Below are 24,486 nucleotides of genomic sequence, written 5' to 3'. Positions count from 1 at the left end.
CTCATATAATCTCAAACATAAATTACTGCAGTTTAAGACCATCCACAGAACATACTATATGCCAGTGAAACTGAATATCATGCACTCAGAAATGCTGGAGGTGTAAAACACTAAAGGGGACATATTTGCATATGTTATGATCTTGTGAAGGCTGGCTGAAATCTTTTATCTCAGCATGTCTTCAGATTCTCCCCTTCTCCCTGTTTTTGTTTGCTTGGAAATGTTGATATTGGAGACTGTTATCAGAAGAAACTGTGTAACCTAGCATTTATAGCTGCTAAGAAATGCATTGCCATGAATTGGAAGGATGGTTATCCTCCCACAATGTCACAATGGATGGCAGAAATGTCAAGTTATGTCGCACTAGATTTGATTTATTACAAGATTACGGGTACACTGTGCAACTTTCATAAATTCTGGGTGCTTTATTTGGAATACTGTATGACAAAAGAGGGTCTGCATTGAAAACATACAAGCAGTTACAAATATATTGTATTTTTTTCATGGCACATGAGACACCTGTCTGATTTGTGCCTGTCTCAGTGGACTAATCCATTGAGGAGGCCGCGGGGATGCCATGGTCCAAGAATATGGGGATTGTGGCTCAGATGCACAAGGCACGTCTCTCTCCAGAATGCGCTCTCTCCCACCATTTCGTGGGTATTCATTGATTCATAACTTAATTGTGTGGATTGTTTGCTGTGTCTATCAATTCCCCATTTCATATATCACCAATAGTAGCCTACATTTAGCCTACCGTTAATTCCCATAATTTCTAATCTGCAATGTTTGTTTGGTTAAAGGTCATTTCTGTTTATGCATTCAATATATTATTATTATTACAGCCATTTACCGTTCTCATTGTCAGAGTGGACATGTGTTTTGCAGAACCCACAACCTATGCTACACTTGTGAGAAACAAGTTTTTGTTTATTTCATTCCATTTACGAGTTTTGTCAATTTATTAATCGTCTTTTGTTTGAAACGCTCCTGTCAATGTTGATTAAGGACGCGCACCTGATTACGCATATAGAAGTAGGACTAGTCTACCTGGCCTGCGCGCAAATGCAGGCCTATTAATGTGCCCATTTGGGGATGTTTGACAGTATTTCTGATTGTCTTAACTCACCACCACTAATGAGCTGTGGAGCTTCTCAAAGTAATTTTTCTTCACCTCAAACATCAAGTTAACAAAGTCTGTTTTTAGAATCAATTGAGAATGACAAAAGTTCCTCAAAGTATTTGAACAATATTTCCAGCATTCTTCCTTTCGATAACCACTCAGCATGAAAGGGAAAAATGTCATGCTCTGATCCAGTGGAAACGTTATAAAATACACCTTTTACAAATAGCCTGCAGCTGTGTCTGTCCCGAACTCACTGACTCTAAACTCTGAGGGCCCAGAATATGTTATACAATGTTTCAAGTTTGCTAGTGCAAGTTTCTGGGCGACCCAGTTGATAGTTGATACAATGTTTCAAGTTCGTTGCAGACATGCCATGCGTATACAGTACCTGCAGGCTGCAATGTTTTTATGTGTTGGCTTTATGTAGGCTATTTCTACAGTCGTGATCAAAAGTTTTGAGAAGTATTGGTGTCCACAAAGTTTGCTGCCTCAGTGTTGATGATGGCAATTTCATATACTCCAGAATGTCATGAAGAGTGATCAGATGAATTGTAATTAATTGCAAAGTCCCTCTTTGCATGAAAATGAACTTAATCCCCAAAAAACATTTCCCCTGCATCTCAGCCCTGCCACAAAAGGACCAGCTGACATCATGTCAGTGATTGTCTCGTTAACACAGGTGAGAGTGTTGACAAGGACAGGGCTGGAGATCACTCTGTCATGCTGATTGAGTCAGAATAACAGACTGGAAGCTTTAAAAGGAGGGTGGTGCTTGAAATCATTGTTCTTCCTCTGTCAACCATGGTTACCTGCAAGTAAACATGTGCCGTCATCATTGCTTTGCACAAAAAGGGCTTCACAGGCAAGGATATTGCTGCTAGTACGATTGCACCTAAATCAACCAATTACCGGATCATCAAGAACTTCAAGGAGAGAGGTTAAATTGTTGTGAAGAAGGCGTCAGGGCGCCCAAGAAAGTCCAGCAAGCGCCAGGACCGTCTCCTAAAGTTGATTCAGCTGCAGGATCGAGCATATGAGCGGAGTGGAGCGGGAGCGAGCGTGGAGCGTGAGCGGACGGATTTTGAACAGAGCTCAGAGCGGCATTTTTAAAAGGACGGAGCGTCGCCCTATGTCCCGCTCCAATTTCGCTCGCTCACACCAAGAGTCTGAAGCATGCTCAAGCCTGACCCAGAATCCATCTGTTTAATTTAATTTGTGTCGTCCAAGAATTTGTATTTTATAGAGCGAGGAGCAGCAGCAGCAACAAGAGAAAAGCGTTGAGGAATTCAAAAGTTTATTCACTGCAGGCAAAGGCCCAACCATAACAAGGGAGAGAAAAAGAGAGCTGGATGTAGCATTTCAAAAAATGATTTACATGGACTATGAACCGCTGAGTAAAGGAGAACGCGAAGGGATGCAACACTTCGCCAGCGCAGCTCAACCGGGCTACACCCCCCCCCCAAGAAACTATGATAAATCAGTACTTTACTTTGTCAAATTTACATCTGAGATGCCCCATTCACATGCTTCAGCTGGCGATCAAAAACGCCGTTAACGAGCACGACAACATTAATAGGCTGTTAGTGAAAGTCGGGCACCTGGTGAAAAGTGTACGCAAGAGCACAGAGGAAACCGACCAATTAGGTGTCCGCCCCACAAATGCCTGCGCCATTTGATGGAGCAGCCAGCTGCGGATGATTCAGTCGTTCATCCGGTTGTTCCAAAAAGACCCGTTATGGCAAAACAAACTCAAGTTTAATGTTGCTAACATCACCCTGAATCAAGTACCGCAGCTGACGCACCTTGTCCGTGTGCTGACACCACTAGCAGACCTCACAGACAAAATGCAGAAGGAGCTGGGGAACCTGGGGATGATCCTCCCTGCTGTCACATAAATCAAATCCCTGCTCACCGATTACACTCACGCTGCACTTCCAATGGGCATCGCTGCTTTTGCAGAAACATTGGCAAACAACGTGTCAATTCGCTACGGAATATACTATACTGATTAACATCTCATTTTAGAGTCAGTGTTAGATCCCCATTTCAAGACAGAATGGATAATCCGAGATGAGTCTGTATGCAACAAATTCGGGGAGATAAAGTAAGGCTGTGGTTTAAGCTAAAAGTGAAATACATGCAGATTTCGTTCCTTTTTTGGAGTGAGCGGGGGCGATTTGAGTGGAGCGCGATGCAAACTGCGTTGAGCGCTGAGCGATAATGAGCGGACTGGCCTGATGTGGCTTTGAGCGGGGGGAGCGGAGGGGTGAACAACTCCGTGAGCGAGGAGCTGAGATTCTCACCGCTCCACTCCGCTCATATGCTCTGGGATCGGGGCACCACCAGTGCAGAGCTTGCTCAGGAATGGCAGCAGGCAGGTGTGAGTGTATCTGCATGCACAGTGAGGCGAAGACTTTTGGAGGATGGCCTGGTGTCAAGAAGGGCAGCAAAGAGGCCACTTCTCTCCAGGAAAAACATCAGGGACAGACTGATATTCTGCAAAAGGTACAGGGATTGGACTGCTGAGGACTGGGGTAGAGTCATTTTCTCTGATGAATCCCCTTTCCGATTGTTTGGGCCAATCCGGAAAATACCTTGTCCGGAGAAGACAAGGTGAGCGCTACCATCAGTCCTGTGTCATGCCAACAGTAAAGCATCCTGAGACCATTCATGTGTGGAGTTGCTTCTCAGCCAAGAGAGTAGGCTCACTCACAATTTTGCCTAAGAACACAGCCATGAATAAAGAATGGTACCAACACATCCTCCGAGAGCAACTTCTCCCAACCATCCAAGAACAGTTTGGTGACGACCAATGCCTTTTCCAGCATGATGGAGCACCTTGCCATAAGGCAAAAGTGATAACTAAGTGGCTCGGGGAACAAAACATCAACATTTTTGGTCCATGGCCAGGAAACTTCCCAGACCTTAATCCCATTGAAAACTTGTGGTCGATCCTCAAGAGGCGGGTGGACAAACAAAAACCCACAACTTCTGACAAACTCCAAGCATTGATTATGCAAGAATGGGCTACCATCAGTCAGGATGTGGCCCAGACGTTAATTGACAGCATGCCAGGGCGGATCGCAGAGGTCTTGAAAAAGAAGGGTCAACACTGCAAATATTGACTCTTTGCATAAACTGAATGTCATTGTCAATGAAAGCCTTTGACACTTATGGAATACTTGTAATTATACTTCAGTGTACCATAGTAACTACTGACATAAAGATCTAAGAACACTGAAGCAGCAAACTTTGTGGAGACCAATACTTGTGTCATTCTCAAAACTTTTGACCACGACTGTACATAGTTGGCAATGGCAATAAAAGTTACTTTTAGATTTGTACAATTTTAATTAAGATTTAGATAGAATGTAGATTAACCACAGACAAGGATTTTGAGATACAAAGAGTATTATACATTAAATTAAACTGTTCCATGAAAATGTGCACATGAAAATCATAACTGGCATGCAGATTATGAAATTAACTGAGGAGGATGATCCTCCCCTTCCTCCTCTCAGGAGCCTCCACTGACTGACATTGTCACGTTCGTTGAATGACGGGTCAGACCAAGGCGCAGCGTGATATACGTACATGTTTATTAACTTATAAACACAACGACAAAACAACAAACCGAAACGTGAAGTCCAAGGTAGAACACACAACATACCTTACACGGAACAAGATCCCACAACTAGACAGTGCCAATAGGCTGCCTAAGTATGGTCCCCAATCAGAGACAACGAGCGACAGCTGCCTCTGATTGGGAACCACACTGGCCAACATAGAAATACACATACTAGATACAACAACATAGAACATTCACACCCTGACTCAACATATATGAGTCCCCTGAGTCAGGGCGTGACAGACATGTTGTCCACCCAATCTAAAGATCAGAGAATGAATCTAGTACTGAAAGCATAAGCTACAGCTAGCTAGCACTGCAGTGCATAAAATGTGGTGAGTAGTTCACTCAAAGAGAGAGAAAGACAATAGTTGAACAGTTTTGAACAAATTAATTTCTTCCAAAATTAAGGAGAAGCGAGAGAGAGAGAACTAGCTATATTTGGTTGTGGTTTTTAAAAACGTTCACTTAGGGAGCTGAATGCAGCTAGCTAGTTTAGCCTACTCAAACACCCGGCTCAAACTGAGAGGGATGCTATGTTAGCTAGGTGGCTATGGCTATCCAACACTGGAACTCTTCCAAGTCAAGGTAAGCTTTTGGTTTTATAAATGTATTGCCACCGGGTCCCACCGGAGTAACTGCTAAACTGCTTTCTGACTGTACACTGTACTGCATGATTGTATGATTGTAGTGGGTTTACTAACGCGTTAGTTCTAGTAGCTATGTTGACTATGAGGTGACAACGATGTAGACTGTGTGTAGCGGTTAGCAGTCATGATATGAAGGTTTGGCTTGGAAATGAATTTTTGCCTGGTCACAGACAGCTGATGTGTTGGGCACTGAAGTGCACAAGCGAAAGGAAAAGGTGAGAGGAGGAAAGCACGTAGATAATTGCGAGAAGGAATTACAGTATATACTATATACAAGGAGCAAAGTGATCATGCTGTTTCTATATGGCTGCTATGAAAGTGTTTGCGTGTGATCAGGGGTGTATTCATTCCGCCGATTCTGTTGAAAAACGGAAGCAAACGGAACGAAACGAGGATAAACATAGCTGAATTTGTCCAATAGAAACTCTCATTTGCAACTGTTTGACTAACGATTACTCCCTAGATCAGATAGATGTGCATGGTGATTTTGAATGTGTCACTGTCTGTCACCTTGATTACTAAAAATTATCTCGACCTGTGCACCTACGTTGTAAACTTTCATTCATAGGCTAGGTTGTAGCAACCTCATGATGGGTACAGAGAAAATCATGTAGTAGCCTAAACCTACCGATTTTACAATGAGCTGGGTGAATGGAATTTGAATGACAGTCATCCAATATGCTGTAATAGAAATAAGGCCATGCTCACAAAAAAAAGATAATCCTCCCTCATCTTAAACGGCACTGACCACCACTAATGTCACTTCATGCTGCAAGACCTCTGATAGGTTGGAGGACATCCTCCGGAAGTTGTCATAATTACTGTGTACAGGCATTCGGAAAGTATTCAGACTCTGAAAGTATTCAGACTTCTAAAAACCTGTTTTCGCTTTGTCATTATGGGGTATTGTGTGTAGGTTGATGAGGACATTTTTAGATTTAATTCATTAAAAGAATAAGGCTGTAATGTAACAAAATGTGGAAAAAGTCAAGGGGTGTGAATACTTTCCGAATTCACTGTAAGTGAGAACCAAGAGCCTCCTAGGTACTGTATTGAAGTCAATGTACCCAGAGGAGGACAGAAGCTAGCTGTCCTCCCGCTACACCATGGTACTACCCTACAGAGTGCTGCTGAGGCTACTGTAGATCTTCATTGCAAAACAGTGTGTTTTAATCAATTATTTGGTGACATGTGAATATATTTAGTATAGTTGTATCTAAAAATTATAACTTTTTAATGTTTCACTATTTTTATTTTTATGAAATTCACTGAGGAGGACAGTCCTCCCCTGCCTCCTCTGAGGAGCCTCCACTGATTCAGATATAATTCCTCTCAGTAACTAGTCTATTCTTCTATACTGCTTCATTGCAATCTTGTAGGCCTAATCCCCAATGACTTTTTTTAATAGACTCTTGTTGACAATGTAGAGGTCCTCAAGCCAGCTGGCAGTTGACCATGGTCATGATGTTGGGGAGTTGGACAGCGTTTGGAGCTTTTCGTTGGGACCAGCACAGCACTGTAGCTAATATAATACAAGGAGCTCCACTCGGCTGTAGCCCCGGTCCAAAGAATACCTCAGTGCTCGGCCTAGTCTCAGCTCGCCGTGTGGAGGAGAGTAGAGCGGCGGTGACAACATTTACATTACAACATTATTCCAGATGGAGTAGAGGAACGACCAACCAACAGACCAACTGCTGCTGACCTACTTTTCACTCACATTTTTCACTTTTCCTCCTGCTTTTCAAAATGACTCCCCTTACTTCTTTCTGTTCTGACCATGGTTAGAAATGGCAGTTTTTTAACTAATAGAATAAACGCCACTACCATGGCATTGTGGTGGTTTTTATTTTATAAAAGGAAAATAAGTTCTGGAGACTTGTGAGTTTCTCCACATTTGTTATTTTGTGTAGGCTGGTCTACGTGAGGGCGTGGGGTTTGTTTTCAGTGGTCCAGGGACTCTTGACTGATGCTATCTGTGTTTCCCTGTCATTCAGTTCTCATACAGTACACAAACTCATATCAATGGAAATGATGCAACACATATTGGCTATGACAAAAGGCTTCCATGTTGGAGGATTACTAAGGAGGGAAAGGAAATGATGACACAGCATAGTTGAGCTCTGCAGCTCAGTGTGTGACAGTTACTCAATCAGAAAACCACTCCACACAGAAACGTTATAACATTCGGGTTATGATCAGTTTATAGCAGGGGTAATGCAGTTTTAAAGCTTATTTCCTGCAATTCTGCACATTTTACCATGGGGCTGAGAGAAAATGTTACAGTTTTTAAATGAATTTCCTGCAATTCTACACATTTTGCCATATCTTATGTGTGGTCATACCTCTATACTGGTGCAGATTCTCATAACTCAGTAGCCTGTACTCTCTCAGTTCAGTCCAGGCTACTATGGTCCAGAAGGGCCTCCGGGCCTGCCGCCTACAACAACATCAAAATCTGATCAAAGCCATTGATAAGAAAGGTTCGATACTGGTTTCAGCTGGGTACACATATGAGATAGGGCGATTGTAGTAGAGAAGCCCAGACACACACTGCTGCAATACATGTATCTAGGAGTTGAAGGCAACTACTGAAGGCCTCCTCCTCTATAATGTATCACTGTTATCGCTCAATCAGCAAGTCATGGGAAAACAAGGTGAGCTGACCTCATAGCTGCCTATCCAGGGCCGGATTACCGAACGGGCACGTAGGGCACGTGCCCCAGGGCCCCCGACCTCCAGGGCCCCCCCCAAAAAAAAAACATAGCATATGAACACATCATAATTGCAATTGCAAAATGTGTATAATTGCAGGAAATTGTCTTTAAAACTGCAGTATTTTCTCTCAGCATCATGGCAAAATGTGAAGAATAGCCTGAGATGAGCTATAAAACAGCACATTTTTCTCTCTACCCCATGGCAACATTTGTTGAATTGTAGAAAATGTGCTTTAAAACTGAAAAATATATATATCAGCCTTATGACAAAATGTGTAGCATAGCATTATAAAACTGCACATTTTTCTCTCTCTCATGGCAAAATGTGTTGAAATGTAGGAAGTTAGCTGTCATCCCCCTCACAAAAAAAGTTGTTTTTTTTTTTTTTTTTGGGGGGGGGGCCCTGGAGGTAGCTGCCCTGGGGCCCCAAATGTGGTAGTCCGGCCCTGTGCCTATCCCTATCTCACCAGTCTGCCTGCCTGATGCAGTAGACCCAGACACATAGACACATGCACACTGAGGTGGCCTGCTGTGGTCTGGGCAGAGGGCCCTGATGGCTTTCACAGAGAGAGCCCCCCGTATAATGGTTGGCTGCCAGGGCAGATGGATCTCTAGAGGTCTGCTGCCTCATCAGCCTCACAGGCTCTCTGATCCGGGTTCAGAGACAAGTATGGGGGACTTAGCCAACAACAAGCTACTGTATGTCTCATATTCACCAGCATAGTAAGGCTATTGCCTATCTAGATCTCTTCACATTCAAGGAATGTTCAGGTGAAGTTTATTGAAAATATATTTTTGTCATCTTTATTCCAGATACCCTCAGGCCAGGCATACCTTTTTTGGGGGACGATGGATTGAAGCAGGAAGTCTGAGCTCTTCTGTGTCTTTGGTAGAACATGACTGCCCTCTTCTGGTAATTGAGAAAACCTACACAAAGATTTCAGGATGAACGCAGCATTCTCATCTTGAGTACACTGTGTTACATGCTGTTGTCTGTTGGTTATGCTAGGGGGCATAACTAGCAACTTAATTTAGTGACTATGAATGCAATAGTGATAATTCTTCAATCAAAAACAGACAATGAAATAACTGTCCTGTTTCATTTTCCTGGTCAGGATGTCTCATAATTCTCAACATGCTAAGAAAAATAATGTTGTGTAGAGTATATATTTGTGTGAGGATGTACCATTAAAAAACTTGGTTGAAGATGTCACGAAGTAGGTGACAATGCCTTAACAATATGTGTGTTGAAGGCCACTAGGGCCTCTTCCATCCTTGTCAAGGGGAGTGCTAACCTTCTCTCCTTTCATACAACACAAACACTCAATGTCAAATGACCACTATATATATGGCTGCTGGAGTATAAACTTCTCGGCTACGGTTGCTGAAATTTATTCTACCAAAATGGCCAAATATACAATAACAGTTATAAAATATACTATTTCCTAATACGTGCAATTTTTTCTCTAAATCTAAATCAGTATTTATATACGTTTTTTCGTTATATCTACAAAAGGACCAGAATGCATTGCCCAAAATGTCCATATTATTGGTGTGAGCCAATGACATCGAGTTATTGACCCAAAGCCTAATCCAGGAAGTCAACAAAACATTTTAGAACTGAAACCAGACCGTTTTGGTCTATGCTATGAAACAACAACCTATTCGGTTTCTGATTGTATTTAGTTGTGTCAAAGTTGCGTCAATTCAAATCTGGTATTAGGAACAAAAGAGGTCAACACGACTTCTAAGATATACTAGTTATTTTAATTAATGCAAAAACCTTCAATGGTAAATATGATGTTTCGTATATACGGGCTCTCTGAAATACCTCGCAGGGCACCCCAGAGAACTAAAACATTGTTTCAGATTCAATACTCAGACAGAGAGAGTTTCCCACTTCTCTGCTGGCCAATTAGAGTAAAGACTTGAGCGTGGTTTAGACTTACTCAGCCAATCCGTTGATGCACAGGCTAGTCCCCCGCCTCTTAGCGCATCCCTGTTTTCAGGCATACGTTCATTTTACATTTACGTCATTTAGCAGACGCTCTTATCCAGAGCGACTTACAGTTAGTGAATACATTTTTATTTTTTATACTAGCCCCCCGTGGGAATCGAACCCACAACCCTGGCGTTGCAAACGCCATGCTCTATCAACTGAGCTACATCCCTGCCGGCCATTCCCTCCCCTACCCTGGGCCAATTGTGCGCCGCCCATGAGTCTCCCTGTGGCGGCCGGCTGCGACAGAGCCTGGATTCGAACCAGGATCTCTAGTGGCACAGTTAGCACTGCGATGCAGCGCCTTAGACCACTGCGCCACTCAGGAGTTCATCATAACAACCTGTCATAGTGAGAAGAGCCAGCTCCCTTAGACACCATTCCTACGTCCAAGGAAGGTTCACAGATCACAAAGAACCAGTATAGTCTAGCATTTGGAGACAAAATCCTTATCTCATTTTACCCCCTAAAACAGCTCTTCACATCAATCACAGCTTGCCAGGTGTCACAACCTACATTAGCACAGTCCAGAATGCATTCTTTCTAAGTTAGTCATCCCATCAATTATAAAAATAATAAATCTCTCACAGTTGTCTACTTACTTTCGTCCTTGTCTCGAAAACGAACAATGTTGTGTTTGCCTCCATCAGTTGACGCCAATGACGTACAGTAGGTTAAAGTTAAAACAGATTAGATTTGATTGGTTAAAATGTGAAACGTCATCAACGCGAGAATTTGAAGGGAAGGGAAATATGTCAAAAGAACACGTTTGAAATGTTCAGCTCAAGACAAAATAATACTGCATGGATGAGAAGCATGAAGTAGCGTTGGAAGTTTTCGATATTCCTCTCTCTTCAACTGCGGTCGGATTTTGTACTGATTGACAGATGAGTGGTCAAAATGCTTAAACCAGGTAGCTAATGTTAATTATAGCTACTGGTTGTTGTTGTCAGTTTACTTTACCAGACTTAACTAGCCACCCCCTTTAGACATCAGTGATAGCTAACATTATCTAGTTAGCTACAATTACACAAAAACAAATCTAATCAAATGTATTTATAAAGCCCTTTTTACATCAGCAGATGTCACAAAGTACTTATACAGAAATCCAGCCTTTCTAAAGGGTAACTCAAAGTAACAACACCGTGTGGTCAAATACTTAGTAACTTAGTTGTAGTTACAGTATGGTTACGTATAACTACAAACATAGTTATGTTTTTACATATGTATTAACTTATTTCCGAATATCTTCAGAAGTACCCACAATGCACTATTTCTCAACATCATATGGAGAACCGGTGCTACCTAGCTAGTTCACAGCCTCAGTGGTTCCGGCTGGCTAATGTTAGCTACTAGCCATGCTAGCATGTAATTACAAATCCATATGTTAAATGTGGTTACGTTTACACTACCTACCCTTTAAAAGGGGGAAAGTTAGATATAGCTAGTTACTATCTAGCTCTTGATCATGACTCTCAGTTCCATTACATTACGCATAAGAGTCATTGGATGATGCCATCTTCTGTACGGGGGAGTTTTGTTAAGAGCTCAGACGCTCTGTCTGAACATTAGCTAACACGCATCGCTTGCGGTACGGTTTTGGAAGCATAAGGACCTTATCTTTCATATCAGCGAGGAATAATTTTCAAACAAAAGGTTAAATTGATACACACCTTCATAGGGTTAGTGTTCCCACAATGCCATATCTTCATGTTACATCACTTGTTTATGGAAGACAGACAGAAGACATATCATGCTCCGAACACCTGTGTGTAAGGCGTAACTGGGTTGGAAGTGTAGTTCATCAGCTTGTGGATCTGTGCAAAACTGCTAAAGTAAGTGTGTATTTTATTTGAAAGATTATTTCTCGCTGATATGAAAGATAAGGGGCATATCAGCATATATTTTTCGAAAACCGTTTAGAAAGCGATGATTATTGACATTTCTAAACGTTAAAACACAGCATGGAGCCAACAGTTAGGCAAATGTAACCGCTGACAACCCTACGCACGGAGAAGGGTTTTCGAGAGCTAGTTAGTATATTTCATACAACCGAACCTAGTTAGCGATGTTATCACTTTAACTACTTCAACATACATTTTGTTTAGCTTACTAGCTAGCTAGCTGGCAAAAGGCTCATGCTGGCACATTTTATTGTCATTACAAACAATACTAGCTCAAAGTGCATGTCTTACAGATGAAGGAAGGAAGCAGCCAGTTTGGCCCCCCAACCGGTACGGTAACCTGCATTGATAGGCCCCAGGCCAGAGTGACTCCGACCTGAAATTGGCCGACCATCCCTCCTCCCTGCTTGTAGTCTCGTTTTCTTTTCGCTCTGTTCAGCTGCAGAGAGGTGGTCGGATGCACTCATATGCACTACATGACCAAAGGTATGTGGGCACCTGCTCGTCAAACATCTCATTCCAAAGTCATGGGCATTAATAATGAGTTGGTCCCCCCTTTGCTGCTATAACAGCCTCCACTCTTCTGGGAAGGCTTTCCACTAGATGTTGGAACATTGCTGTGGGGACTTGATTCCATTCAGCCACAAAAGCATTAGTGAGGTCGGGCACTGATGTTGGGCCATTAGGCCTGACTCGCAGTCGGCGTTCCAATTCATCCCAAATGTTTTCGATGGGGTTGAGGTCAGGGCTCTGTGGGGGACAGTCAAGTTCTTCCACACCGATCTCGACAAACCATTTCTGTAGTGATCTCGCTTTGTGCACGGGGGCATTGTCATGCTGAAACAGGAAAGGGCCTTCCCCAAACTGTTGCCACAAAGTTGGAAGCACAGAATCGTCTAGAATGTCATTGTATGCTGTAACATTAAGATTTCCCTTTACACCACTCCAGCCGACGCTTGGCATTGCGCATGGTGATCTTAGGCTTGTGTGTGGCTGCTCGGCCATGGAAACCCATTTCATGAAGCTCCCGACAAACAGTTATTGTGCTGACGTTGCTTCCAGAGGCAGTTTGGAACTCTATAATAAGTGTTGCAACCGAGGACAGATGATTTTTACGCACTTCAGCATGTGTCCCTTTCTGTGAGCTTGTGTGGCCTACCATTACATTTACATTTACATTTACATCATTTAGCAGACGCTCTAGTCCAGAGCGACTTGCAAATTGGTGCATTCAATTTATGATAGCCATTGGGACAACCACCTTTTTTTTTTATGGGGGGTGGGGGAAGAAGGATTACTTTATACTATTCCAGGTATTCCTTAAAGAGGTAGGGTTTCAAGTGTCTCCGGAAGGTGGTCAGTGACTCCGCTGTCCTGGCGTCGTGGGGGAGCTTGTTCCACCATTGGGGTGCCAGAGCAGCGAATAGCTTTGACTGGGCTGAGCGGGAACTGTGCTTCCGTAGAGGTAGGGGAGCTAGCAGGCCAGAGGTGGATGAACGTAGTGCCCTCGTTTGGGTGTAGGGTCTGATCAGAGCCTGAAGATAAGGAGGTGCCGTTCCCCTCACAGCTCCGTAGGCAAGCATCATGGTCTTGTAGTAGATGCAAGCCAACTGGAAGCCAGTGGAGTGTGCGGAGGAGCAGGGTGACATGAGAGAACTTGGGAAGGTTGAACACCAGAATGTGAAAGGTTGAATTAGATAGCTTAAATAGAAGTATTCTAGAAAGGTCTATGAAAATATGTTATAAGGTCCCCATGGATTTCCCCGAAGGAGCAAGGGGAGGGGTGAGAGAGAGTTCAAATGTTAGGAACATCATTAAATGTATGCTTATCAACGATAGCAAGTATTTGTTTTATTAATTAGGGCCTAATCAGAGAGAACAGTTAAATAAATTGAATAGCCAACTGAAATGGGTTAGCGGGAAAATATAAATAGTTGGTACATAAATAGTTGGTACAACGATCATTTATTTTGGTTACGGGGATGCAAGTGGCATTGGCTGTTGTGCTGGGGGAATAGCGCCAGCCTGTGGTGGGTTCTGGATTGGTGAAGCAGGGGGGACAGGAACAATAGAAGGGGAGACAGATTTTCCTAGGGGGTTGAACAAATAATTGATAATGGATCATTTGAGATGAGATCACATGTAGCAGAGTTAGGGTAATCAATTAAATAATCATTGTATACTCGGGGAATTTTGAGTGGTTTTATGGATTAATTATGAGGAATTAGATAGATACAAACAATTATTGATGGGTTAAGACTGGGGATATCTGTATCATGTTTTGTGTGTACTACCATCTTTAGCCCAGGGCTAGCAGTAGTGAAGTTAGGCAGTATTTAGGTCATAAAAGTGAGCTACCAAATTAAGTGAGGCCTGGCTATTTGTGGTTGTTATTTTTCAAATTGGGTTTTTCAAACAAAAAACAACACACCTAGTATGATGTTTATAAAGCCTTTTTGTTTCAATTTTGGGGGGTTTTCAGCAGGTCAAGGGTGATAGGTCTTAGAGGAGCACACACAGTGAATTTTATGGAGTTTTTTAGGTTTTGGCTGAGTTTGGGGTATATGTCACGGTTTCGGCCGAGGCGGCCCCTCCTCCTTGTTCGGGCAGGTTTCGGCGGTCGTCGTCTCCGGAGTACTAGCTGCCACCGCTCTATGTTTCTTGTTTGATTGGTTTTGTCTGTTTGTCACACCTGTTTTGTGTTATGTCTCATTAAGCACCCTATTTAGTTTCCTTGTTGTTAGTTAGGTGTTGTGTGTAATTGTTCCATGTCGTGTTGCTGCGCTACCGGGTTTTGGTGCGCTATTTTGTGCTTTCCTCCTTGTTTGTGTTTTGGAGTAGATTACGCACTTGTTGATTGCGCCCGTTTGTGTACGCCTGTGCGCGCTTTTCTCGCCTCCGGGCTGGTTTTGGATATTTATTTGTGATATCTACTAAAGTATTTTGTTGGACTTTACTTCTGCCTCCTGTGCCTGATTCCACACCACACCTACCATAGCAACTCCTGACAGAATTACACACCACATATGGAATCAGCAGGAGCACCCACCGACATCATGGAGGAGCGTCTTCGCGGTCAAGAGGATCGAATCAACCAGATCGGGCACGCCTTGGACCGCGTCATGAACACCCTCCATCGATGGGAAACCAGCGGGGTACCCACACCCCCACCTATCGCACCATCACCATCGGACAGCCCGCCCGTCCAACTACCGGAACCCAGTGGGATTCGGCTCTCGCTCCCGAGGGCGTACGACGGCACCGCTGCCGGGTGTCAGGGGTTCCTATTACAAGTGGAACTCTACCTGGCCACCATACACCCGGCGCCCTCGGGATACGAGAGCGTTTCCGCCCTCATCTCCTGTCTCTCCGGCAAGGCGTTGGAGTGGGCCAACGCCGAATGGAGGGGAATAGACGCCGCCACAGTCACCTATGCGGAGTTCTCCCGCCGCTTCCGTGCTGTCTTCGACCATCCACCAGAAGGGAAGGCGGCGGGGGAGCGTCTATTCCACCTCCGACAGGGGATGAGGAGCGCCCAAGAGTTTGCGCTGGAGTTCCGGACTCTAGCGGCCGATGCAGGGTGGAATGAGAGGGCCCTCATAGACCACTTTAGATGTAGCCTTCGGGAGGACGTCCGCAGAGAGTTAGCGTGCAGGGATACTACACTAACATTTGACCAGCTGGTGGACATGGCCATTCGGCTGGACACCCTGCTCGCGACCCGCGGACGTCCCAGGTGGGGGCCTCCCATTCCACCCTCCAGCGCCTCCGAGCAGAGCCCGATGGAGCTTGGAGGTGCTGGCGCTAGAGGGAAGAGAGGAAGGAACCCGAGGGGGGCAGTCTCCTGCACCAACTGTGGCCGCGGAGGGCACACCGCGGCTAGGTGCTGGGGAGGGTCCCCTGGTGAGGGAGATGGCAGGTCATACATTGGGGAGTCCTCCCAGGTGAGTAGGCGCCCTACTTACCCAGAGCTTTCTGTCGTACACATTACATTACCTGTTTGTTTTCCACAGGTTGCACCTCGTTCCCAGCATAAGGCGCTAGTCGATTCAGGCGCAGCTGGGAATTTTGTAGATCGTAAATTCTGTGTTAAGTTAGGGATTCCCCTCCTTCCAGTCGATAAGCCCTTCCCTGTACATGCCTTAGATAGTCGTCCGTTAGGATCTGGGTTAATTAGGGAGGTCACGGCGCCACTTAGGATGATGACGCAGGGGGGTCATGAGGAGACGATTCAACTCTATCTGATCGACTCTCCTGCGTATCCGGTGGTACTGGGGCTTCCCTGGTTGATTACCCATGACCCTACGATTTCGTGGCGAGAGAAGGCTCTTAAAGGGTGGTCTACTCAGTGTGAGGGGCTATGTCTGGGTGTTTCCGTAGGGGCGACCTCGGTGGAGAGCCCGAACCAGATGCCAGCACTGCACATTCCGCCTGAGTATGAGGATTTGGCACTCGTGTTTAGTAAGACCAGAGCGGCACGGTTGCCACCTCATAGACAGGGGGATTGTGCGATAGACCTCCAGACAGGAGCTGCGCTCCCGCGGAGCCGTGTGTATCCTTTGTCACAGGAGGAGAAAAGGGCAATGGAGACTTACATTGCCGAGTCTCTGAGACAGGGATACATACGGCCCTCCACTTCTCCCGCGTCCTCGAGCTTCTTTTTTGTGAAGAAAAAGGATGGAGGTTTGCGTCCGTGTATTGATTACCGCGGTCTCAATCAGGTGACTGTGAAATATAGTTATCCACTCCCGCTGATTGCGACCATGACGGAGTCATTACACGGGGCACGGTTCTTCACAAAATTGGACCTCAGGAGCGCATATAACTTGGTGCGCATTAGGGAGGGCGATGAGTGGAAGACAGCATTTAGTACTACCTCCGGCCATTACGAGTATCTCGTCATGCCATATGGGTTAATGAATGCTCCATCAGTCTTCCAATCGTTTGTAGATGAGATTTTCCGGGACATGCAGGCGCAGGGAGTAGTGGTGTACATAGATGATTTTCTGGTGTACAGTTCTACTCGGGCCGAGCATGTAGCCCTGGTGCGCAGGGTATTGAGGAGACTGTTGGAGCATGACCTGTATGTCAAAGCCGAGAAATGTCTGTTCTTTCAGGAGTCAGTCTCCTTTTTGGGTTACCAGTTGTCTGCGTCAGGGGTGAGAATGGAGGTGGACCGAGTGTCCGCCGTGTGTAATTGGCAAACCCCAACTACGGTTAAAGAGGTGCAGCGGTTCTTGGGTTTTGCGAATTACTACCGGAGGTTTATCCGGGGTTTTGGACAGGTGGCAGCTACCATAACGTCTCTTCTGAAGGGGGGTCCGGTGCGCTTGCAGTGGTCGGCTGAGGCGGACAGGGCCTTTGGGAGACTGAAGGACCTGTTTACCTCGGCTCCGGTGCTGGCGCACCCGGATCCCACTTTACCCTTCCAAGTAGAGGTGGATGCGTCTGAGGCCGGTATCGGGGCAGTTCTTTCACAACGGTCCGGCACACCACCTAAGCTCCGCCCCTGTGCTTTTTATTCTAAGAAGCTCAGTCCGGCGGAGCGGAATTATGACGTAGGGGACAGGGAGCTGTTAGCCGTAGTACAGGCCCTAAAGGTGTGGAGGCATTGGCTTGAGGGGGCTCAGCACCCTTTCCTCATTCTGACCGACCACCGTAACCTGGAATACATTCGGGCAGCTAGGAGACTGAATCCTCGCCAGGCTTGATGGACTATGTTTTTCGCCCGGTTTGTGTTCAAGATCACTTACATCCCTGGGTCCCAGAACGGGAAGGCAGATGCCCTGTCCCGGCGGTATGACACGGAGGAGAGGTGCGTGGAGCCCATTCCCATACTACCGGAGTCTTGTCTGGTGGCACCGGTGGTGTGGGAGGTCGATGCGGAGATCGAGCGGGCATTACGTACCGACCCTAGCCCTCCACAGTGTCCGGTGGGTCGGACGTACGTCCCGCTCGAGGTCCGGGATCGGCTGATTTATTGGGCTCACACGTCCCCCTCCTCTGGACATCCAGGTATTGGCCGGACAGTGCACTGCCTTAGTACGAAGTACTGGTGGCCAACGTTAGCCAGGGATGTGAGGGTTTATGTCTCCTCTTGCTCAGTGTGTGCCCAGTGTAAGGCGCCCAGACACTTGCCCAGGGGTAAATTACAACCCCTGCCCATTCCACAACGACCCTGGTCTCACCTCTCGGTGGATTTTGTTACCGACCTTCCCTCCTCACAAGGGAATACCACCATCCTGGTCGTTGTGGATCGGTTCTCGAAGGCCTGTCGTCTCCTTCCCATGCCGGGTCTTCCTACTGCCCTACAGACCGCTGAGGCTCTATTTACTCACGTCTTCCGGCATTACGGGGTACCCGAGGATATAGTGTCCGATCGAGGCCCCCAGTTTACCTCCAGAGTCTGGAGAGCCTTTATGGAACGGTTGGGGGTCTCGGTGAGCCTTACCTCGGGTTACCACCCGGAGAGTAATGGGCAGGTCGAACGAGTCAACCAGGATGTGGGTAGGTTTCTGAGGTCATATTGTCAGGGCCGGCCGGAGGAGTGGGCGAGATATGTGCCCTGGGCCGAGATGGCACAGAACTCTCTCCGCCACTCCTCCACGAGACTAACCCCTTTCCAGTGTGTGTTAGGGTACCAGCCGGTTCTGGCACCTTGGCATGAGAGCCAGATCGAGGCCCCTGCTGTGGATGAGTGGGTGCGGCGCTCGGAGGAGACGTGGAACGCTGCACACGTCCATCTGCAGCGAGCCATCCGTCGACAGAAGACGAGCGCCGACCTACACCGCAGTGAGGGGCCAGTGTACGCACCTGGAGATCGAGTCTGGCTCTCAACCAGAAACCTGCCCCTCCGCCTGCCCTGCCGGAAGCTGGGTCGGCGGTTTGTGGGGCCTTTTAAAGTCCTGAGGAGATTGAACGAGGTGTGTTACAGGTTACAACTGCCCATTGATTACAAGAATATTAACCCCTCGTTCCATGTGTCTCTCCTCAGGCCGGTGGTAGCTGGTCCACTCCAGGACTTTGAGATTGAGGAGACTCCTCCGCCCCCGTTGGACATCGAGGGGGCTCCGGCGTACACTGTTCGGACCATCCTGGATTCGAGACGCCGGATGGGGGGTCTCCAATATCTCGTGGAGTGGGAGGGGTACGGTCCGGAGGAGCGGTGCTGGGTGCCGAGGAGGGACATTCTGGATCCGTCCCTGCTGACCGAATTCCATCGTGGTCATCCTACGCGCCCTGCTCCGCGTCCTCCTGGTCGTCCCCGAGGCCGGGGGCGGCGCACGGCTGGAGCCGCGCGTCAAGGGGGGGGGGTACTGTCACGGTTTCGGCCGAGGCGGCCCCTCCTCCTTGTTCGGGCAGGTTTCGGCGGTCGTCGTCTCCGGAGTACTAGCTGCCACCGCTCTATGTTTCTTGTTTGATTGGTTTTGTCTGTTTGTCACACCTGTTTTGTGTTATGTCTCATTAAGCACCCTATTTAGTTTCCTTGTTGTTAGTTAGGTGTTGTGTGTAATTGTTCCATGTCGTGTTGCTGCGCTACCGGGTTTTGGTGCGCTATTTTGTGCTTTCCTCCTTGTTTGTGTTTTGGAGTAGATTACGCACTTGTTGATTGCGCCCGTTTGTGTACGCCTGTGCGCGCTTTTCTCGCCTCCGGGCTGGTTTTGGATATTTATTTGTGATATCTACTAAAGTATTTTGTTGGACTTTACTTCTGCCTCCTGCGCCTGATTCCACACCACACCTACCATAGCAACTCCTGACAGTATATATGATTTCTTATGAGAATGAATGTCATGAGGACTTAATGAACACTTGGGATAACTAACATTTATGAAATATTTAGAATAATGGTAATGTTTAGTATACTATGGGATTAAACAGTTCGTTGAATAATTTCAATTGCCTCTGAACTCTGTTTTAACCTTCTGTTGTTAATTAATCATCCACACTAGTAAATTCTAAAGGCATGAGAGGAGGACTTTAAGAGTTTATTTTACTAAGTTGAGGGTAATTTATAATACTGTGAAAAGTGTGAAGAAGATTATAATTTGGTAATAATATATATGATTTGAACCATAAAATAACAGAAGAGAGAGTGGAGGGATGGTAATTGGATAATGAATTACCGATATCACCTAAGTGATTGTTTAGGTAGGTGGTAGTATTGACAAATGGGCAAATCATGTGTCAAAAAGGGGGATGGTAGGATTAAATAATAAATATATACGAAGGAGAGGACAAAATACTTCAAAAAAAATTAAAAAGATTAGAAATTGAGAACTGAACATGTGTGAAGATAGTTTATTAACCACACCCGTATGTCAGAGGTTTTGTGCCCCACAGGTGAACTAAAGGAGAAGGTGACCCACTCTATCTAACCAGGAGACTGGTGAGCATCCAGTCCCTAAAAGAAGAAAGACTGAAGCAGGCCTGTTGGGAAGGGCCCTACCAAGTCCTATTAGATCCACCTGGGTGCATGTCAAACACTGCAAAAAGGTAAACCCAGTTACACCTGACGAACAAACACAGAGTTAGGAGAAAGAACCGATCACCACTAGGGCTCGGGGGTTGGCTCCTTAACGAAGATTCCCTTACCCTGTCTGATCATCCCTGTGTGAGTTCGATAGAAGGTGAAGCAATGGGTTGGCCTCTGGCGTCTGACATGTTCTCAGGGCAAGGGTGGGGATTCACAGGTCTCCCGACGGCAGGTAGCTGTCTGATTGTGGGGGCCATATTCCTAGCACACACAGACCCTCCTGATCAGCCAGAAGTAGTAGTTAACCTAACACAAGTCGATAAAATAATACCTGAGCACAGTCTACGAAGGCATAGGAGACAGCTAGACGTAAGGAAAAGGGGAAGTACTAGGGACTTTAGGGAAGGACATCACCATATGTATGTCACCATGTACATCCTGGGACTATGTAGTTGCTCATACCAAGCGGGGGGGACGACAAGTGAGATATCCTCTTCAACTGGGGCACCATATAGAGTAAACCTCTCTGAGGGAGGTAGTGAGACCGGGGCTGTGGTAAAGTTAGTGCAAACTATAGACCTGAAGGAAGTAGTACAGATGGAGACGGAGTAATTAGATTTTAACCTGTGGTTGGAATGGATTCAGTATACGGCAAGAACTATGTCTAAAGAGGACTGTTATGCCTGTAGGACAGCCAAACCAAGGTTAACAACTACTCCGTTCCCCTTGACAGGCTTTAACTCTCTGTCAGGTTTATCCTCCATGATTAAATTGTTCAAGCCACCTGGGAATGTGGTGAAGGAGTCTTATGGTAACTTGCACTATCTGTATCCCCCGATCTCAGGGGGAAGTCTCGAAGTCTCAGGGGATTCTTATTATTGTTTTTCTAGGACTAGTAAGATAGGATACAGGGTAGGGCATCTTAGCTCCTGCTCCCACACAGAGAATATCACAACTAAAGAGACCATGACTAATCTCTCCTCTTTATTGCAGCCAGAGGATTTAAGGACCCAAAACCAGGCCCGTGCTGACATCTGATGGTTGTGTGGTGATAACAGATTGTGAACTCACCTACATACGCAAACAATCAAACGTGTCAGAGACTGGTGAGTTGTCACGTAGAAAGTAGGACCTCCTCCCGGGATCCTTTGATGAAAGGATATATATTGATGGGATAGGAGTACCTCGAGGGGTTCCAGAAGAATTCAAAGCTAGGAATCAGATCGCAGCTGGGTTTGAATCAAGTCTTTTCTGGTGGTCAACAATTAATAAAAACGTAGATTGGATCAATTATATTTACTATAACCAGCAGAGATTTATAAACCACACTCGTGATGCAATAAAGGGATTAGCTGAGCAGACAGCGGCAACTAGCTTAATGACATGGCAGAATAGAATAGCTTTAGATATGCTTTTGGCTGAGCGGGGTGGAGTTTGTGTTCTGTTTGGATCTATGTGCTGTGCTTTCATCCTCAAACAATACAGCACCAAAGCGCTTGAGGGAGTGACCACGCTGGCGAACGAACTGGCTGAGAACACTGGTATTGATAGCTCCCTAAACGGTTGGTTTGATAACATATTTGGTAAATGGAAAACTATTGTTGTAACTATTCTGGGTAAAGTTATAGCTTCTATGGGTATACTTGTTCTTTGTGGATGTTGTCTTATTCCCTGTGTCTGAGGATTGGTGAGAAAAGGAGATGGAGAAGGCGGTTTCCCAACAGATGGTGAGATACGGCCCAATCCCGGACTCCGACCTAAGGAATGAAGGATATGACCTACCAGGCTTGGTGGAGTGACACTCTAGAGGGTGTCTAAAGGGGGCCAAAATTTACTTCCCTGTTTGTGTTTTATGTTTTAATAATCTTGTGTTTTGTGTTCTATTAATCCTGTATTTTATGCTTTATTAATCAAGTTAACCATTGTGAATGTTTCTCTTTCCTTATGTGAAGGTAAAGGATTCCTGGGTGGCTGGTAGCCAACTCAGTACAAGTTAGGTGTAGATGGAAGAACTGAAGGCCTTTTTATTATCATTATTGTCTATTAATAAAAGTGTGATTATTTTTGTTTGTATTGTATTTTAATGAGTGACACCCTAGAGGGTGTGAAAAGGGGGAATCCAAATTTATTATTTATTATTTTGGGTTTTCTTATTTTGGGTTCACACCCAGTGGGTGTGAAAAGGGGGATTGTTGGGATTTGCTTTCTCATAATTGGATCTGTATGTGATGAATAGCTTAGAAGGAATGCATTAATGATAAGCATAGGTTTGTACTATACTGATATAAATTGTTTCACATAACAGGCTGTGATTCATGTAAGGAACGTTAGGGGGAAGGACAGATAAGACTTGTATTTCTTACAGATACGAACACTGCCTCTTTGTTGTCTGTGAACCATCCTTGAACGTATGTACTCACAGTACAGTGGTGACTTTTGGGTGCTAACTCCACAGGTTGTTATGATAAACTTATGCCTGGCAACAGTGTGCAACAGGTGGAGCGCCAAGGGTTGGGACCAGCCCGTGCGCCAACGGATTGGCTGAGTAAGTCTAAACCACGCTCAGTCTCTACTCTGATTGGCCAGCAGAGAGTGGGAACGATCTCTGTCAGAGTATTTGAAGAAGAACCTGTAACAATGGATTAGTTCTCTGTCTGCCCTGCGTGGTATTTCAGTGAGCCCGTATACGAACCAACATACTTATCATACATACATTTTGCATATAATAAATTTAGCTTGGAATGAATATCTCTTGATTATGTTTTCTATTATTCCAATACCAGATTTGAATTACGCAATTTCTAACAGTTGTCATGCAGGAATAGGAGAACTCGTGATGTGATGTGTGTAAGGGATCGGGGGTTGGCAGGGTCTAGACAGAGTCTGACACTTCCCCGATCTACAGAGAGGGGGAGTCATCAGACTCGATCTGGTTCACCTGAGTTCTGAGCACACCTGTCAGTAATTAGTGTAGGATTTAAGGTGTGCTCAGAAGCTCAGTCGGCGCGAGGTATTGTTCCATTGTGACTTGCTAAGCGTTTTGTTCCGAAGTGAGAGAGAGAGTTTGTTGTTTTTGATTACCCGTGTATCCGACCTGTGCCTTGTTGTTTGACTCCCCGAATTGCTTAATCCTCTGCTTGTCTACCCCAGTGATTACCGTCCTCTGATCCTGTGCCTGTGCCCTCGACTACGACTAAGCCTGCTCCATTGGTACCTCTGCCTGTCTATGCCTGGCCCAGTTTTGACCACAGCCCGCCCGACCACGATTAAGCTATTCCCTTGTCTGTACTCTAATAAAGCATCGCTATTCTGCGATTGGATCTTACCACTCTGTCCGAGTATTCATTACAATGTGACATCGCTAATGAAATGGGGACGTCTCTTGCCACCAAGCCATCAATTAAACTAACGTTAGTGTCTTGTTTTCTGTCTGTGAGATTATTTTGAAATGTGTCAGCTACTGCTCTCTGCTCCAACCTCATCATCAAACTGAAAATATGCCAAATGTCAATGCATTTCCTGCGTGTGACAGGTCTTTAACATGGTATATTACACACAATTCATGGAAACTTTACTCAACTCACAAAATGTTGAAATGCACATAACCCCTTTCTATGTGATAGATTTAGCTAAACTGTGCTAATCTAGGAAATAATAAACCTGTCTGTTTTTTAGTCAACAGTATGTGCCAAAATCATGGAGTTGCTGGGCCAGAACAAGGTGGACCATCGTCAGAGGAAAGTTGCTATCGTCAGCCAAGATAGTTTCTACAGAGTCTTGACACCTGACCAGAAGGCCAAGGCACTCAAGGGCCATTACAACTTTGACCACCCAGGTGGGGGTGGCAGGTAGCTTAGCGGTTAAGAGCGTTGGGCCTAAAGATTGGACCGAAAGGTCGCTGGTTAGAATCCCTGAATTGCTCCTGTATGTCGCTCTTGATAAGAGCGTCTGCTAAATGACTAAAACGTAAATGTAAAATGTACTACAGG

The 24,486-nt window shown here is 45.5% G+C and overlaps 1 protein-coding gene and 1 non-coding gene across 4 annotated transcripts in view; one reads left to right on the top strand and one right to left on the bottom strand.

Moving 5' to 3' along the window:
- LOC121561778 (uridine-cytidine kinase 1) overlaps positions 1-24,486 on the top strand; it is a 42,133-nt gene that overhangs the window by 12,419 nt on the left and 5,228 nt on the right. For 2 of the 3 annotated variants that reach the window (XM_045218478.1, XM_045218477.1), the window contains exon 2: positions 24,173-24,332. In XM_045218478.1, coding sequence (XP_045074413.1) covers positions 24,173-24,332 — 160 coding nt within the window. Of the gene's footprint in view, positions 1-23,858; positions 23,908-24,172; positions 24,333-24,486 lie in introns of those variants that run through there. The other variant, XM_041874246.1, reaches the window with a different exon arrangement.
- On the bottom strand, positions 9,308-9,435 carry LOC121561783. The gene has a single exon (XR_005999317.2). It is a non-coding gene; the product is annotated as a U6atac minor spliceosomal RNA (small nuclear RNA).

Source organism: Coregonus clupeaformis, unplaced genomic scaffold (genome assembly GCF_020615455.1).
Source record: "Coregonus clupeaformis isolate EN_2021a unplaced genomic scaffold, ASM2061545v1 scaf1602, whole genome shotgun sequence".
In the NCBI taxonomy this organism is placed as follows: Eukaryota; Metazoa; Chordata; class Actinopteri; order Salmoniformes; family Salmonidae; genus Coregonus; species Coregonus clupeaformis.
Note: the sequence above shows the minus strand (reverse complement) of the source record. Positions and strands in the feature narration are given on the sequence as shown.